The sequence below is a fragment of the Eumetopias jubatus genome, unplaced genomic scaffold (genome assembly GCF_037043125.1).
Source record: "Eumetopias jubatus isolate StellerSeaLion01/CBP00866 unplaced genomic scaffold, mEumJub1_p1.0 scaffold_15, whole genome shotgun sequence".
Classification (NCBI taxonomy): domain Eukaryota; kingdom Metazoa; phylum Chordata; class Mammalia; order Carnivora; family Otariidae; genus Eumetopias; species Eumetopias jubatus.
The window spans coordinates 955,748-970,267 of record NW_028274821.1 but is presented as its reverse complement, the minus strand read 5'-3'; the positions used below and the strand labels follow the sequence as shown (position 1 = coordinate 970,267).

Genomic DNA, 14,520 nt, shown 5'->3' with positions numbered 1-14,520 from the left:
CCAAAGTAACGTACACATTTAATGCAACCCTTATCAAAATACCAACAGCTGGGACACCCGGTGGCTCAGTTGGCCGAGTGTCCGACTCTTGATCTCGGCTCAGGTCTTGATCTCAGCATTGTGAGTTCAAGCCCCGCACTGGGCTCCACGCTGGGTGTGGAGCCTACTTAAAAAAAAAAAAAAAAAAAAAAAAATTTTTCACAGAAATAGAACAAACAATCCTAAAATTTGTATGGAACTACAAAAGACCCCGAATAGCCAAAGCAATTTTGAAAAAGAAAAGCAAAGCTGGACGCATCACAATTCCACACTTCAAGTTGTATTACAAAACTGTAGTGATCAAAACAGTGTGGTGCTGGCACAGAAAGAGACACAAAGATCAATAGAATGGAATAGAGAACACAAAAATGAACCCACAATTATATGGTCAATTAATCTACTACAAAGGAGGCAATAATATGCAATGGGGAAAAAAAAACAGTCTCTTCAACAAATGGCATTGAGAAAACTAGACAGCTACATGCAAAAGAATGAAACTGGATCACTTTCTTTCATCAAACACAAAAATACATTCAAAATGGATTAAAGACCTAAACGTGAGACCCAAACCCATAAAAATCCTAGAAGGGAACACAGGCAGTAATGTCTCTGACACTGGCCATGGCAACATTTTTCTAGATACGTCTCCTGAGGCAAGGGAAATAAAAGCAAAAATGAACAATTGGGATAACATCAAGATAAAAAGCTTCTGCACAGTCAAGGAAACAATCAACAAAACCAAAAGGCAGCCTATGGAAATGAGAGAAGATATTTGCCAATGATATATCCAATAAGGAGTTAGTATCCAAAATCTATAAAGAACTTATCAAACTCAACACCCAAAGAATAATCCAGTCAAGAAACAGGCAGAAGACATGAATAGACATTTTTCCAAAGAGGACATCCTGATGGCCAATAAACACGTGAAAAGATGCTCAACATCACTCATCATCAGAGAAATACAAATCAAAACTACAATGAGATATCCCCTCACACCTGTCAGGATGGTTAAAATTAACAACACTGGGAACAACAGGTGTAGGTAGGGATGTAGAGAAAGGCAAACACTCATGCACTGTCGGTGGGAATGCAAACTGGTGCAGCCACTCTGGAAAACAGTATGGAGGTTCCTCAAAAAGTTGAAAAGAGCTACCCTATGATCCAGCAATTGCACTACTGCGTATTTACCCAAAGAACACAAAATACTAATTCAAAGGGATACATGCACCCCGATGTTTATAAGCAACATTATTTACAATAGCCAAATTATGGAAACAGCCCAAATGTCCATCAACTGATGAATGGATAAAGAAGATGTGGTGTGTATATACAATGGAATATTATTCAGCAATCCAAAAGAACGACATCTTGCTATTTGCAATGACATGGATGGAGCTAGAGACTATTATGCTAAGCGAAATACTGTAAGAGTTCACTCATGTGGAATTTAAGAAACAAAACAAGTGAGCAAAGGGAAAAAAAGAGAGACAAACCAAGAAATGGACCCCTAACTATAGAGAACACAAAGCTGGTACGGGGCGGGGGGGGGGGGGGGCGAGGGATGGGGGAAACGGGTGATGGGGATGAAGGAGTGCACTTGTCGTGATGAGCACCAGGTGTTGCACGGAAATGTTAAATCACTATATTGCACACCTAAAACTAACATAACACTGTGGGTTTACTGGAATTTAGATAAAATAAAATAAAATAAAATAACATAAGCCATTGCCAAGCGCATGGCCACCTAGATTCTCTATGTTACCTTCTAGGAGTTTAAAAGTTTTGCACTTTGCATTTAGGTCTACAGTCCATTTTGAGTTAATTTTTGTGAAAAGAGTAAGGTCTGTGTGTGGATTCACTCGTGTGTGTGGACGTCCAGTGGTTCCAGCACCATTTGTGGAAGACACTGTCTCTGCCCCTCTGAGTTGCCTCTGCATGGTCGTCAAAGGCCAGTTAACTCCATTATGTGGGTCTGTTTCCAGGCTCTCTGCTCTGTTGCACTGAACTATTTGTCTATTCTCTCGCCAATACACTGTCTTCGTCTCCTTTCTTTTATTCTTCTCCAAAAAAACTTAACACGTGTTTAAAGAAACCTGACATAAATTAAAGGCAGTGATCAAGTAGTCCGGAAAATCTTAGAATGCAACCCTCCGGAGAACAGAACCGGATTTGAAAACTATTTGAAGTGAGAAAACCTGCAGCCAACCCTCAGGTTCCAACCTCAGATGGGCTGTGCTGCTACACTCGGAACCATCCTCCTGGGGGCCTGTCCGCCCAAAACACAGCCCCTCGCAGGTCTGTAGTCAGAGGCCGATCCTAACCTGCTTCTTAGAGACTCCAGCTGCTGTGTTCACACCTTCTCTTATCGGCCGCTCAGATTAGTGGCAGCAGCCAGGTGCTGGGGCAGAGCACAGCCCTCCCCCCACCGCCCGCCTGCCTGCACCTGGGGGGCCCTGCACCAGCCAGGGACCAACTCCTGTCTGCAGGCAGGCCCCCATGCTCCCCGAGGGCCAGCTGGCTCTCCACTTCAACCTCTGCTTTTTACACTTACGTGCAGGGGGCGCTTCACTCTGCTCTGTGCTCAATGCCAAACACTTGTCAAGAGTCCCTACGACCCCATGATAGTCAGCCAGCACCAGCCCCACTGCACAAACAGGTAAACCAAGGCTCACAAAGGCAGGTGTCCTCCCCAAGTTCTCCCCACCGAGAAGCTGTGGGCCTGGGGTGCAAATGCAGCAGAGGCCCTGCTCTGGGGTGTTTGTGTGCACAGGGTGGGGTGCCCTGTCTGGCTGCAAGGCTCCTGAATGCCCCTTCTCAGCACCCCTGGGAGACGCTAGTTTCCACCTCCTCACTCAGCCCAGCGGATGGCAAAGGAGACCCAGGCGCACGGCCCAAAGCTCTGCAGACTGGGTCAAGTTCTGCTCCCTCAAAGAGGTGACTTGAAGCTCCATGTTGTCACCCTGGGCATCATCGAGCTTCAGCCTACAGCTGGCCCAAGCCACAGGCCCAAGAGAGGCCTATGGCCACACACAGAGCCACAAGTCCAAGCCATCTGGAAGGTAAGTGGCAGGCACAGGGCCAGCCCCGCCAGCCCAGGACCACAGGATGGCCTCTCACCATGCTCATGCCCTCGCCACCCACAGGCTTCTAGAAAACACCCCTCTTCCATGAAAACCTGGCTCTCCCACCATGATGTGGTCTGCCCTGCTCTCTGTGGTACCCCAGCCTGGAACCAGGGCACCCGTTCAGCAAATGCTGCTGCACCGCCGACAGGGGACCAGGCATCTGGAACCTTCTGGAACATTCCCCACCCACTTAGCAACTTTTCTTCTCTCCACCATCATGTTCTAGCTAACAGCCCCACCTACAAAGCTCGTACACCTGAGTAAGCCTAAGCCACGACCTGGAAATGACATGGAGGGGGGGAAGGGGGGAGACCATCAGCCCACCACACTAGGAAGTCTGGGGTCCTTGTCGTGGGGCACACGTTACTTGGCAGTCAGGCCTGACACAGGCTCAGTCCACTGCCCCAGATGCCAGGACCTCTGAGGATGCCCCAAAAGGCACACACTGAGCAGCGGGAACACCTGCTTCTAACAGGAAACAAGCCACGGCATCCAGGGCGCCCCCAACGGTGACCCACAGCTCCGGGTGCTCATCTATCACCGCCAACCACACGGACCTCGCCAACACGGCACCCAGTTGCTGCAAAGGCAGGGAAGGGGAGAAGGCCCGTCTACACAGGTCTCTCAGGCAAGCAAACCAGAACCGTGAGGTGCCCGGCACGTGATACATCACTCAAGAAAGCAAGCTCTAAGCATCCGACTCCAGCAAGCAAGCAGCACAGTTCCCTCCGCGTGTCTGCAGCCCCGGGTCGGGCTGCTCGAGGCCACTCTGACAGCAGACAAGGCCCCCGAGGGGACCGCCGAACCCCGCGTGTGAAGCCACCCAGCACCACACGATGTGTCCGTGGCCTGTCTATGAAAGGCAATGGTGCACCTGCACAGGCAGGTGCCAGCTCAGCACCTGTGGGGGGGGTACTGCCATGGCCACAGGAGTCCCCACGAGGCTGACGACAGCGAGGACCCTGGTGCGCCGCGCACACCCACCTGGAATGAGCCTCCCAGGGTGCAGGCAGGTGAGTGGCACGCAGGCGAGTCAGGAACACACAGCAACCCCTTGCCCACATGAAGGGGAAGGCGGAGGTCTTGTGGTCCCCATGTCCACAAGTCCCTCCTCAGGCCTGGCCCGCCGCTCAGGAGCCCAGTCACCTCTGGGCAATGCAGGGCAGCAGGCCCACTTCACGACAGCACCTGCAGGGTCTGCAAGCCCGTCTTTTGGACTCACCCAGCCCCACAAGGGCCCTGCAAGTGCTGTGAGCAGAGGCTCAAAGAGCAACACCCCCATGCGGCAGAACGACCCCCACCCTGCACGTGGGCCTAAACACCAGCACAGAAAACACGGTCCCAGGTGCTCCCCCCTGCCAGGAGGCAGTGCCCAGCCCGGCAACAGCAGCTCCCAAAGCCTTCTGCGGGGAGGCCCCATCTTCCCTGAAGGCAGGGGGCCATGACAAGAGGGGGCTGAAAACCAAGACTGACTGTGTCCAAGATCCCGAGGAAGACACAGGAGGAGCGGGTGACCCAGGAAAGGCCAGCGGCCCGCCTCTGACACGGCTTCCAGATGCCAGCCAGGTCTCCTGGGGACCCACACCGGCTCGGTGGGGGCAGTAGGCCAGAAGGTGCCCTCGGACACCCGGGACAGTGTCGGTGGTCAAGATCTGCCCCTACACGGGCCCAGGGTCTACACAGGACTGGCGCTAGCCAAGGACAGCCCCAGGGATGAGGGAAACATGCACCGGAGCTCTGGGGCGTGCACTCTCCCTGCTATCGGAGCTTGCTCTGCTGCCCGGACAAAAGTTCATTCAAGAGAAGACAGAGAAGTGATACTTTAAAATGGCTTCCCCAGAAAATCTGTGTGAGCTTTGGCCACCTAGAGAATTCGGGAGGTGACGTGTCTTGCTGCAAAGCCCTTCCAACACAGATTTATGGAAGGAAGTAGGACGTTACAGGAATCTTTCGTCCTGCAAGCCAGACTTATTCGGTCTAGAGATGCAACCTTTCCCACCTCGGGCAGGGCACCCTGGGAGAAGAGTGGGTGAGCCCTCCTCCGTCTGGCAGAGGCCAGCAGGTGCAGATGCCCCCCAGCATCCTGAGGGCAGGAGGAGGAAACAGACTTTTGGGGCATTCCAAAGCTGCCAGCCAAGGCACTCCTGGGGGCTGAAGAAGGGGGGTCAGAGGGTGGTGAGAATCCTGCAAAGCTCCCCATGCTGAAGGCAACACTCCCCAGTGACCTCCACTGGGATCCCTGACACCCAGCCATCCTGGGGCCCGACAGAGGGTGGACATCTCCATACTGTGCAGGAGGAAACCCCTTCCCCAGGCTCAGAGCCAACAAGCTACACCTGTTGCCCTCTCTCGGCGCACAGGGGTCCCAGAGACCCAACCCTCACCTCCTCCACTAAGGACAGCCTCACCAAGCTGGACACCTCCTCCCATGATGCTACACTCCCCCCTTACCCTCCCACCTCTGTGTCCTCGATGGTGACCTTGGGGGTCCTCAACAATGAACAGGGTAAATAACAGCCTCCTTGTTGGTGAGGAAACAGCACGCCGCTCCAAATCCCACCTCAGAACAGCCCAGCAGAGGCAGCTGACCCCAGATGCTGCCCATGGACGTGGAGGAAACGTCGGATACCAGGTCGCTCAGAGAGGTACAATGACTGCTTCCCACCAACGGGGGCTTCCAGTACCTCCTGTTCAAGAACCGCCACCAGACGAATGGCAAGCCTTCTCCAGCCTTCCTACCACCACCCAGAGTCCAGGCATAAAAGACCCCTGGATGGCAGCCAGGCTCCAGGCCTGTGCTCTGCTCAGGACCCAGAGGCAGAGCTGCCTGCCTTGCCTTACAGGGTATGGGAACTAAAAACCCTTCCGAGGGTCACGTGGGCCTGCAATGCCTCATCACTGCTGAGGCCTCTACCTCGGATCCCGCTGCCGCTCCCCGGCTCCTGCCCACCACCCTGCACCAGCGGGTGCCCACAGCACCACGCAGGGCCACGCAGGGTCACTCGGCAAGAGGGAGAAGGTGGGAAGGGAAGACGCAGGGCCACGCTCTAAACCTGGGGTCCTCTGCTCCTCTCCGGTCCTCCCTCACCCACACAGCAGCAGTGCCATGGCTGGCCAGGGCCCCCAGACCACAAACCACCAAAGTCACCCCTCCACAGGGCCCAGAATCATCCACAGCCATGAGGAAGGAGAGCTCAGTCCCTCCCGAAGGACTCCACAGGACACCACCAGCCCTGCCAAGAAAACTCCACACTGCCACTGCAAAACCAAGGGACTGCAGGAAGGGCTGGCCTCTGGAGCTCTTTGTCTCTGGAGAAAGGCCAAGGACAGGTTGACACCCACCAAATCGGGGGGCTCGCACACATGCAAGCCACACTGCAGGGGCCCAAAGGACAGAGCAACCAAATCCAGTTTCGGAGCCAAAAAGGCAGGCGGCCTGCAGTGTGGCAGGCTGCCCTGCATCAGGCCTGGAAGGCCCTGCTAACTTTACGGGGTGCTGGGGTAGGCTTACACCCAGGCAGCCAGCTCGCCTACAGGACAGCCCCATGCCTGACAGCTGACCCCCCCCAAATGAGGGAGGGCCCGTAAACACCCGCTCTGACAGGCAGTGTCCTGGCTTCCAAGGCTGGCCCAGGCAGCTCGGGTTACTGTTTATATAATCTTCTAGGGCTGGGGCTTGACACAGCCAACGTGAGGGCAAGGTTATGAAAAATGCATGTCCCGGGCCTTTGCATTAAAAAAAAAAAAAAAAAATCCTACCGGCATTTTGTATGACTTGGTTTTAAGACCTCTCACACATCCATCTTGTGAAGCAACGGGCCCTGGAGGAACCACGAGGCCCCTGACGCACCCAGGCCCGGCAGCCCCACGTCGCACAGACCGGGGTCAGAAGCAGCCCCTCCAGCACCCCCAGCTGGGGCCCCCACACCTTTGGACTCCAGAGCGCCTGGAACACAGGGCCCCCACACTGCTGCCGCCCGTGCAGACCACCCGGGTGGGTACCGCCGGACTGACGGACACGCCCTCCAAGTGCCCACTCCTGCGCGTGGGCCCACACCGTGCCACACTTGACCGCCACACGCTGGGCGGCCCGACCTCGCCCGCACAGGCGGTGCCGCGCACAGAACGACACGCGCCGCTGCCCCCGAAGGCCGGACGCGCGGCCCCGCGCAGGAGCAGGGCTGCGCCCGGAGGCGCTCGCCCACCGCCCACCGCCCACCTGCGGCCAGCGCCCTCACCTGCAGCTCGCACCAGGCCACCTCCACCCAGGTTTCCGTGTCCAGCCCCTTGTAGACCGTCTTGAACGAGCCGCGGCCCAGTTCGATGTCGAACTTGAGGAAGCGGCCGTCCAGGGAGGTGGCCACGGCCTTGAGGTCGTCCTCGTCGTCGTCCTCCTCGGGCTCGTCCCGGCGGGGGCGCCCAGGCTCCGGCCTCGCCTCGGACGCCGCGGCGTCTTCGCGCCCCGCCGCCGCCGCCGCCGCCGCCTCGCGGGGGCCTCCGGAGGGCGCGGGCTCGGGGTCGGGGCCGGGCTCCCGCGCGCCCGCGGGCTGAGGGCCGGGGTCGGCGGGGGCGCCGGGCGGCGCGGCGGCCCCGGGAGCTGCAGGGGCGGCGGGGCGGCCGCGGGCGCGCTCGGCGATGAGGCGGCGTGTCTTGCAGAGCAGCAGCACCCGGCGCTGCAGCGGCTGCGGGGGCTGCGCGCTCGGCGCCTCGGCCGCCTCCAGGCCCGGCGGCTCCTCCTGGTCCGACTCCACCACGCTGCGCCGCAGGAAGCGCTGGGGCCCGGGCCGCGCCGCCCGCGCCCGCGGCACCGCCGCAGGCTCCGCCATGCCCGCGGGCCCCGCGCCGCGCCCGGCCTCCGTCAGCGCGCGGGGCCCGTCCCGGCGGCCGCCATCGCCGTCCATCTCTGCGGGCAAGGACACCGGCCCGCGTGAGCGCCGGCCCGCCGCACCTGCCCCGCCGCGGATGAGACAGCGTCGCCGGGGCCCGCGCCCCGCCCGCCCCCCACCCCCCGCCGCGGAGGGGCCTGCGGGACTGCCCCGGGGGAGGGGTCTGCAAACTGGCCCTGGAGGCCCCGGCTGGGGAAGGGAGGGGAGGGGAAGACGTCTGCTGGGGCTGCCCCTGCCCCCCCCCGGGGGCGGGCTGCGGTGGAGGCCGGGGGAGGGGCACTCGCGCCCCCCCTAGCCCCGGGAAAGGGGCCTGCCAGGCTGTCCCTGGGGTCCCCGGGACGGGCTCGCAGAGGGGACCGGGAGGTCGGAGAGAGGGAGGTACCGGCCAGGCGGCTGCTCCACAAAGGACGCGGCCCGGGGCGCAGGAGGGGCGCGCGGGGAGGGGGCTGCGGCGGCGCGGCGCGCACACAAAGGCGGCGGGCGGGGGGCTCGGCACTCACAGGGCGAGCGGGCGCCGTCCATGCCCGCGGCCCGGCGGCCGGGGCGGGAGAGGCGGGCGAGGCCGCGCTCCGGTGGCTGCGGTCCGGGGTCGGGGGCCGAGTCGCTCTCGGGGCCGGGGTCTTCGCTCCGGGCCGGGTAGCCGCGCTGCTCCCTCGGCCGGCCCGCTGCGGGGCCGCGCTCCCGCGTGCTGCTCCGGCTGCGTGCGGCTGTGCTCGGGCACCGGCTCCGACCCGGCGCGCGGGGAGGGCGGGGCCTCGGCTGCCCGCCCCCGGCTGGCGCGGAGGGGGGGGCGGGGCGGGGCGGGGCGGGGCCTGGCACGCCCACCTGGCCGTGGGCGCGCGCGGCCACCTGCGGGCCTGCTCGCAGCTGCGGGTCCCCGCCCCGGCCCCGCGGCGGCGGCGCTCCTGGCCCCCAGGCTCGGGAATGACCCGCAGGCTACTGTCTGCGGACGGTCCCGCGTGTCCCCCAGAGGAGGCACAGACTCACCTCCTCACCTGTCCCAGCAGGTGCGCTAGACCTCGCGGCCCTGTGCCAGGGCAGAATGGGCGGGCTAGAAGGCAAGGGCCCGGGGCCGGTGGTCCCCCCAACCCTCAGGAAGCAGCCGGAGACCCCAGCCCCAGGGCCAAACCTGGGAGGGGGTTGGAGTGTCCTTTCCCCCTGTCATTTCAGCAGGACCCGTCAGGACCTCGCCGCCAGGAGGGGGAGTACTGTGATCATCGTGCCCACTCTGCGGTTGAGCAAACGGAGGCCCTGAGATAGAAGTTATCTGCCCTAAATCCCGGAGCCTCTCTGACAGAGGCTGCCCTGGGATGCCAGTGGGTAGGGGCCTGCGGAGGCTTCCAGGAGCCCCTGGGCCCACAGTGTTCTTCGTCCCCCACCCCTGTCAGATGCCACCTATCCCTGGGAGCCTTGACCTCGTCCCCCTCTCCCTTTTCCTCTTCTAGACTCCCACGGAAAAGACCCTCTCTTGGGCATCTTGAAGCTTCTTGCTGGGAGGTGGCATATGGCAAAGACTTGAACTGCTAGTTTCTGAGCCCTGTGCCCTGGGAGGCCCTGAGCTCCTCCGTCCAGTCCCTGGCGACCCTGTGGCTGCAGTGAGGTCAGGGAGCAAAGACACGGGGAGGCAGCTGTTTCAGGGGAGATGCCCAGCGGCTCCCACCTTGGCGCTGCCGCTGGGACCGGCATGCCATCCAACACACGGGGTGCCCGTGGGCTCCAAGCCCCTGGCACAAACTAACTCATGGGACGTCACACCATCAGAGCCACGGGGGAGGTGTGCCGCACCTCAGTTACCCAGAGCGGCAGGACTTCCCAAGTGCCGGAGCCAGTCACGACCGATTCTCCAGCGCTGACAAGCCTTCCCAGCTCTGCTCAGTGACACCCTGTGGTGCTGGGAGCTTTTGCACCGTGGAAACGGGCAGATGCCACAGATCAGGACTTCTCCCCTCAGAGAATGGTTCCCCAGTGTGCTGGCGCTGGGCTGGGCAGGTGGTACATGCCTTCTGAATATACCCTCCAGTCGTCACATCTACCTTGTGTCCAGCCCAGAGCCCAGACAAAGACAACATCCAACACCAGCTCCACTGGCCTGAGACCCTGTGAGGCAGGGATCTGAGCACGACCTCCCAGGGTGGGGGCCGGCCAGGCTGAGGTGGGGCTGCTGAGGATCTTTCTGTCTGGAGCCTAGAGACCCCGAACCTTGCTCTGCCATTTGCATGACCTTGAGTGAGTCCTGCTGTAGCAAGTCTCAGTATCCCCTGCAGAACTGGCCTGGCCATCCTAGTTTGTCTACCTCAAAAGACTGCCAGTTCCTCCAAGACGCCATCAGTCCTGGAGGGCACCCAGAGTCCCAAGCCTGTTCGTGCTGGGCACACCCAGGCCTGTCCAAGGGAAAACTGAAAAGAGGTAGAACTAAGCCTGCTGTGGACAGACTCGAGGCAGTCTGGCCTCCTCCCTGCTTCCTGGGCCACAGTGGCAGCAAGCGAGCATCGTGCCCGTGTGGTGATGGAGGAGATGGCTGGACATTCACAGCATCGCCTGGAGGCTCTGTCCACCCCCAGCTGACAGATATGCACGGCATGGCAGCACCCCCACATTGCCTTCAGGGAGTGGGGAGAACCTGTCCCTGACTGAGGACTACATGCTCTCTGAGCCCTTAGGGGTGGCTTCAGGCAGCCATGCTTACGTCCCTCCAGTGACAGGGAGCTCAGTCCCTCTGCTGACTCATGACCATTGGAGTCCATGGCTAAGCAGCTAGTAGACAGGTCACAATCCTCTTTTGCAAGGACCCTCGGGCTGGGCTCAGGAGCAGGTCCTAGGATCCAGGAAGGACCAGACCTTGGGACCAGGGCTTTGCCAGGATCATGGTTGTTAGATTACTTGGCACCTCTGAGCCTCCTTGCCCAGCTCTGATGGGGAAAACAAGCACCCCTGTCTGCTCTGCTGGGTGTCCTGAGGCTCCCACAAGCCGGGGCTGCAGGACACTGTGCAAACTGCCTGGTCCCGGTGGGTGCTGGCAGTGTCTGTCCCCTGCCTGGATCCGCTGCCTCCATGGCTGTCAGGCCAAGGGGCATCATTACCTCCGTGCCATCGAGGAGTAGGTTGAGGCCCAGTACTGAGACTTTTCGACTTCAGTAGTTTGCTCAAGGCCACAGAACCGCAGCCAGTGCCCCTCCCCTCCACAGCTGTCAACTTGGCTCCCCAAGACTCCAGTGCCAGGGAGCCCTAAGTCCCCCCAGGTGTAGGCTGTCCCGGTGCCACAGCCTGGCCAGGCCAGTGGGGCCCTGAGGCTCACTTCCAGAGCCAGGACCCAAGCAGGCCACATGGCTGTGGCATCACACTGCTCTTCAGGAGACGGACATAATGGCGATGACCAAGGACTTCTGCGAGGGAGGGCAGGGTCTAGCCTTGCCCCCAGAGAGCCCATTGCCAGGTACTTTGGGGGTAGGTCTGCCTCTGAGTGGACTCCAGCAGGATGGAGGTCCTTGTGGTCCTGTGGAGGTCTAGGTGGTCTTGTGGTCAGGCACAGTGCAGCCAGGCCACCTCCCACTGTCCCCCCACCCAGGCCACAGCACAGGGAGGTGGCCCCTCACCACCAGGGGCTCCTCCAAACACCACAGACTCACTCAACAACTGTGTGGGGCCCGCCACAGGTGCAGGTGAGACCTCAGGGCCGGAGTGGGTCCTGTGGGGGCAGGGCAGACCTCTCAGGACCTGAAGGTAGGGTGTTGGGGGCAGGCAGGTGGGGTGGGAGTCATGTGGACCTCTGAGGCTGGGGCTCCTGGTCCCTGTGAAGTGCGTGTGGGCTGGGAGGGCAGAGGGTGGGGCCCCGCTGCCCTAGCCCCTCAGGAAAGCCTCCCCAATTCGATGGGGGATGTGAAGTTCTGTAACATAATCTCCATTTTTGTTCTTCTAATTAATATGATTCTATAACATTTCCTTTACACCCTAATTTTAAAATGTGGTTTAAAAAAAAAAAATAACAGTTTCATTGGAGGACACCCAGGGACTCCATCAGTTGAGCCTCCAGCTCTTGGTTTTGGCTCAGGTCATGATCTCAGGGTCCTGGGATCGAGCCTCGCGTCAGCCTCCGTGCTCAGCATGGAGTCTGCTCGAGATTCTCTCTCCCTCTCCCCTCCCCCTGCTCATGTGTGCAATCAATCAATCATAATTGCATTGGGATATAATTCACATTCCTGAAAATTCACTCTTCTAAAGTGCATAACTCTGTGGTCTTCAGTATATTCAGATGTTGCAACCACCACCACCATCTCGTTCCAGAACACCTTCACCCCCCAGAACAAGATGTCACTCCCCACCCCTATCTCTCAGCCCTGGGCAGCCAGGAATCTGCTGTCTGTGGATTTGCCTGTTCGGGACTTCTCATGTCCCCAGAGTCACGCAGCGCCAGGGCCTCTGTGACCAGCTGCTCTCCCTCAGCACGCCTCACTCCGCGCGGGTCAAAGGTGCATCATGCTCCGCTCCAAATAATATTCTGTCGTACGGTGACAGACAATGATTTTCTTAAGAGCTCGTAGTCAGGGGCGCCTGGGTGGCTCAGTTGTTAGCCGTCTGGCCTCGGCTCAGGTCCTGGTCCCAGGGTCCTGGGATCAAGCCCCGCATCGGGCTCCCTGCTCGGCAGGAAGCTTGCTTCTCCCTCTCCCACTCCCCCTGCTTGTGTTCCTCTCTTGCTGTGTCTCTCTCTGTCAAATAAATACAATCTTTAAAAAAAAAAAAAGCTCATAGTCATTATAGGAAATTTGTAAAACAGAAAAAGTGGAAATAGAAAATTTTAAGCTGTCCCTGTGTGCTACCAAGTAAGTGTGCACCCCCGGTCCCCGCGGCTGTCCACGCAGGAGACGTTCAGCAGGTGCCCATCACAGGAGCCCATCACCATTTGAACCTTTTTCCCCTATGCAGAGTTGCTATTATTTGATTTTCCTCAGGAAGTTTCACACCAAACGCTAGGTCACCTGGCCTGTTGAGTTCAGTCCAGAGAACAAGGCTTCAGACGTGCTGGGTCACACAGGCCTTGGAAACCTTCCCACCCGTGACCCCTCTGTCAGCACCTCTGTCTGTGAGGCCATGGAGCTCAGGCCCTGCTCTTGCAGCCTTTGTCCCCCGCCCGCTTCTGCCCAGCCCCAGGGGGACCCACAGCCCCCCTCGGCTGGGCGCTGTGGGTGTATGTGCAGGGGGGAGGTCAGAAGGGTTCTATCCGCATCTCCTGGATGTGCAGAGAGTGGTGCACAAAGATGTTCACTGACGGATAGTTTATCAAAGGCATTATGAATGCTGTAAATGTCCGGCAGCTGCAAATGGGCAGGTAGACTACATTCGACATGATCAAATAGGACAAAGCCTCTTAGATACTCTTCCTAGAGTGCTCTGACCCAGGAAGTGATAAGAGGTCATGCCCAGTGACGCAGCAGGAGGAGACCTGGAGGGAGCAGAGGGTGCTTCCGCTTTTGTGCATTTTCCTGCACGTGGGACGAGAGGTAGCTCCCCCTAACGTCTGCCAAGACTTTGGGAAAGGTGCCCGGACAGACGGAGGCATGCCCTGAAGGGGGGCTCGCAGAGGGCAGAGTCTGGAGGCGCTTCCTTCAACCCCTGGCACCGCCCACTGGCCGTGACCTTCAGCCCATCATGGGTGGATTGCTCTGAGCTGCAGCTTCTGTGTTAGTCCTCCCGGGGCTGGGGGTGGGGGGTGCTGGAGGAATCAGCTGAAGGACTGAAACGCGCTGGCTCTCCTCCGCTCTGGCCGGCTCCTGCCTGTGCGTCTCTCTCCTTGCCCGTGGGACCTGCCTGTGGAGACAGGAATAGCCCCTGATTCAGGAGGGCCGCCGGCTCCCCATTTCCACAGGCTTCCACAGAGTCTGTGCTCAGGGCCACAGAGCCGGTGGGAGGGGGCATGTGGAGGGAGCAGAGAGGAGGAGGGTGGGAAGCCAGGCAGACACATGTCTTGGCACTTGCCTGACAGGCTGGGCGGGGGTCCTCAGGTCAGAGCCCAAGCCACTGTCCAGGCCGGGCTCCGACCTGTGGCCAAGACACATTGTCCTGCCAACTGGGGCCAGGGCTCGCAGGGCTCTCTTCTGCCTAGAGTCTGCACTTGGCACTCAGCGGGCCCCATGCAAGCCCAGGGGGGGGCCACACACCCTCCGTGTGACCCACAGGAGGCTTTTTCCACCGGCTAGGGACTCGGGCTGTCTACCATGGGGTTTTCCAGCACACTCGGCGCTCACGGCAGCGCCTGTCCCTGGGAGGGCCTGTCCCTTCAGACTGAGAAGGCGCCCGGGTGACCTGAGGCGGCATCAAACACCTGCCAGGGCCACGGTGCTCCAGGTCTGGCCTGCCCCCCGGAAAACGGCCGCATCATGAGGGAGGCAGAGACAGAGGAGGAAGACGGAAAGGCGTCTTTCTCTACAGGATTTGCACGTGGGGAGGAACACAGCTTGGTCTAGGGTACATGGTTG

At 59.6% G+C, this 14,520-nt stretch overlaps 2 protein-coding genes across 2 annotated transcripts in view; both read right to left on the bottom strand.

Annotated features, from left to right (window-relative positions):
• The window catches only part of WNK2 (WNK lysine deficient protein kinase 2), a 130,067-nt gene extending 122,002 nt beyond the window's left edge, over positions 1-8,065 (bottom strand). The window contains exon 1 of the mRNA XM_088019204.1: positions 7,403-8,065. Coding sequence (XP_087875330.1) covers positions 7,403-8,065 — 663 coding nt within the window. The remainder of the gene's footprint in view (positions 1-7,402) is intronic.
• Positions 1-14,520, bottom strand: part of PTPDC1 (protein tyrosine phosphatase domain containing 1) — a gene marked incomplete in the record, with an annotated part of 669,594 nt that overhangs the window by 643,294 nt on the left and 11,780 nt on the right.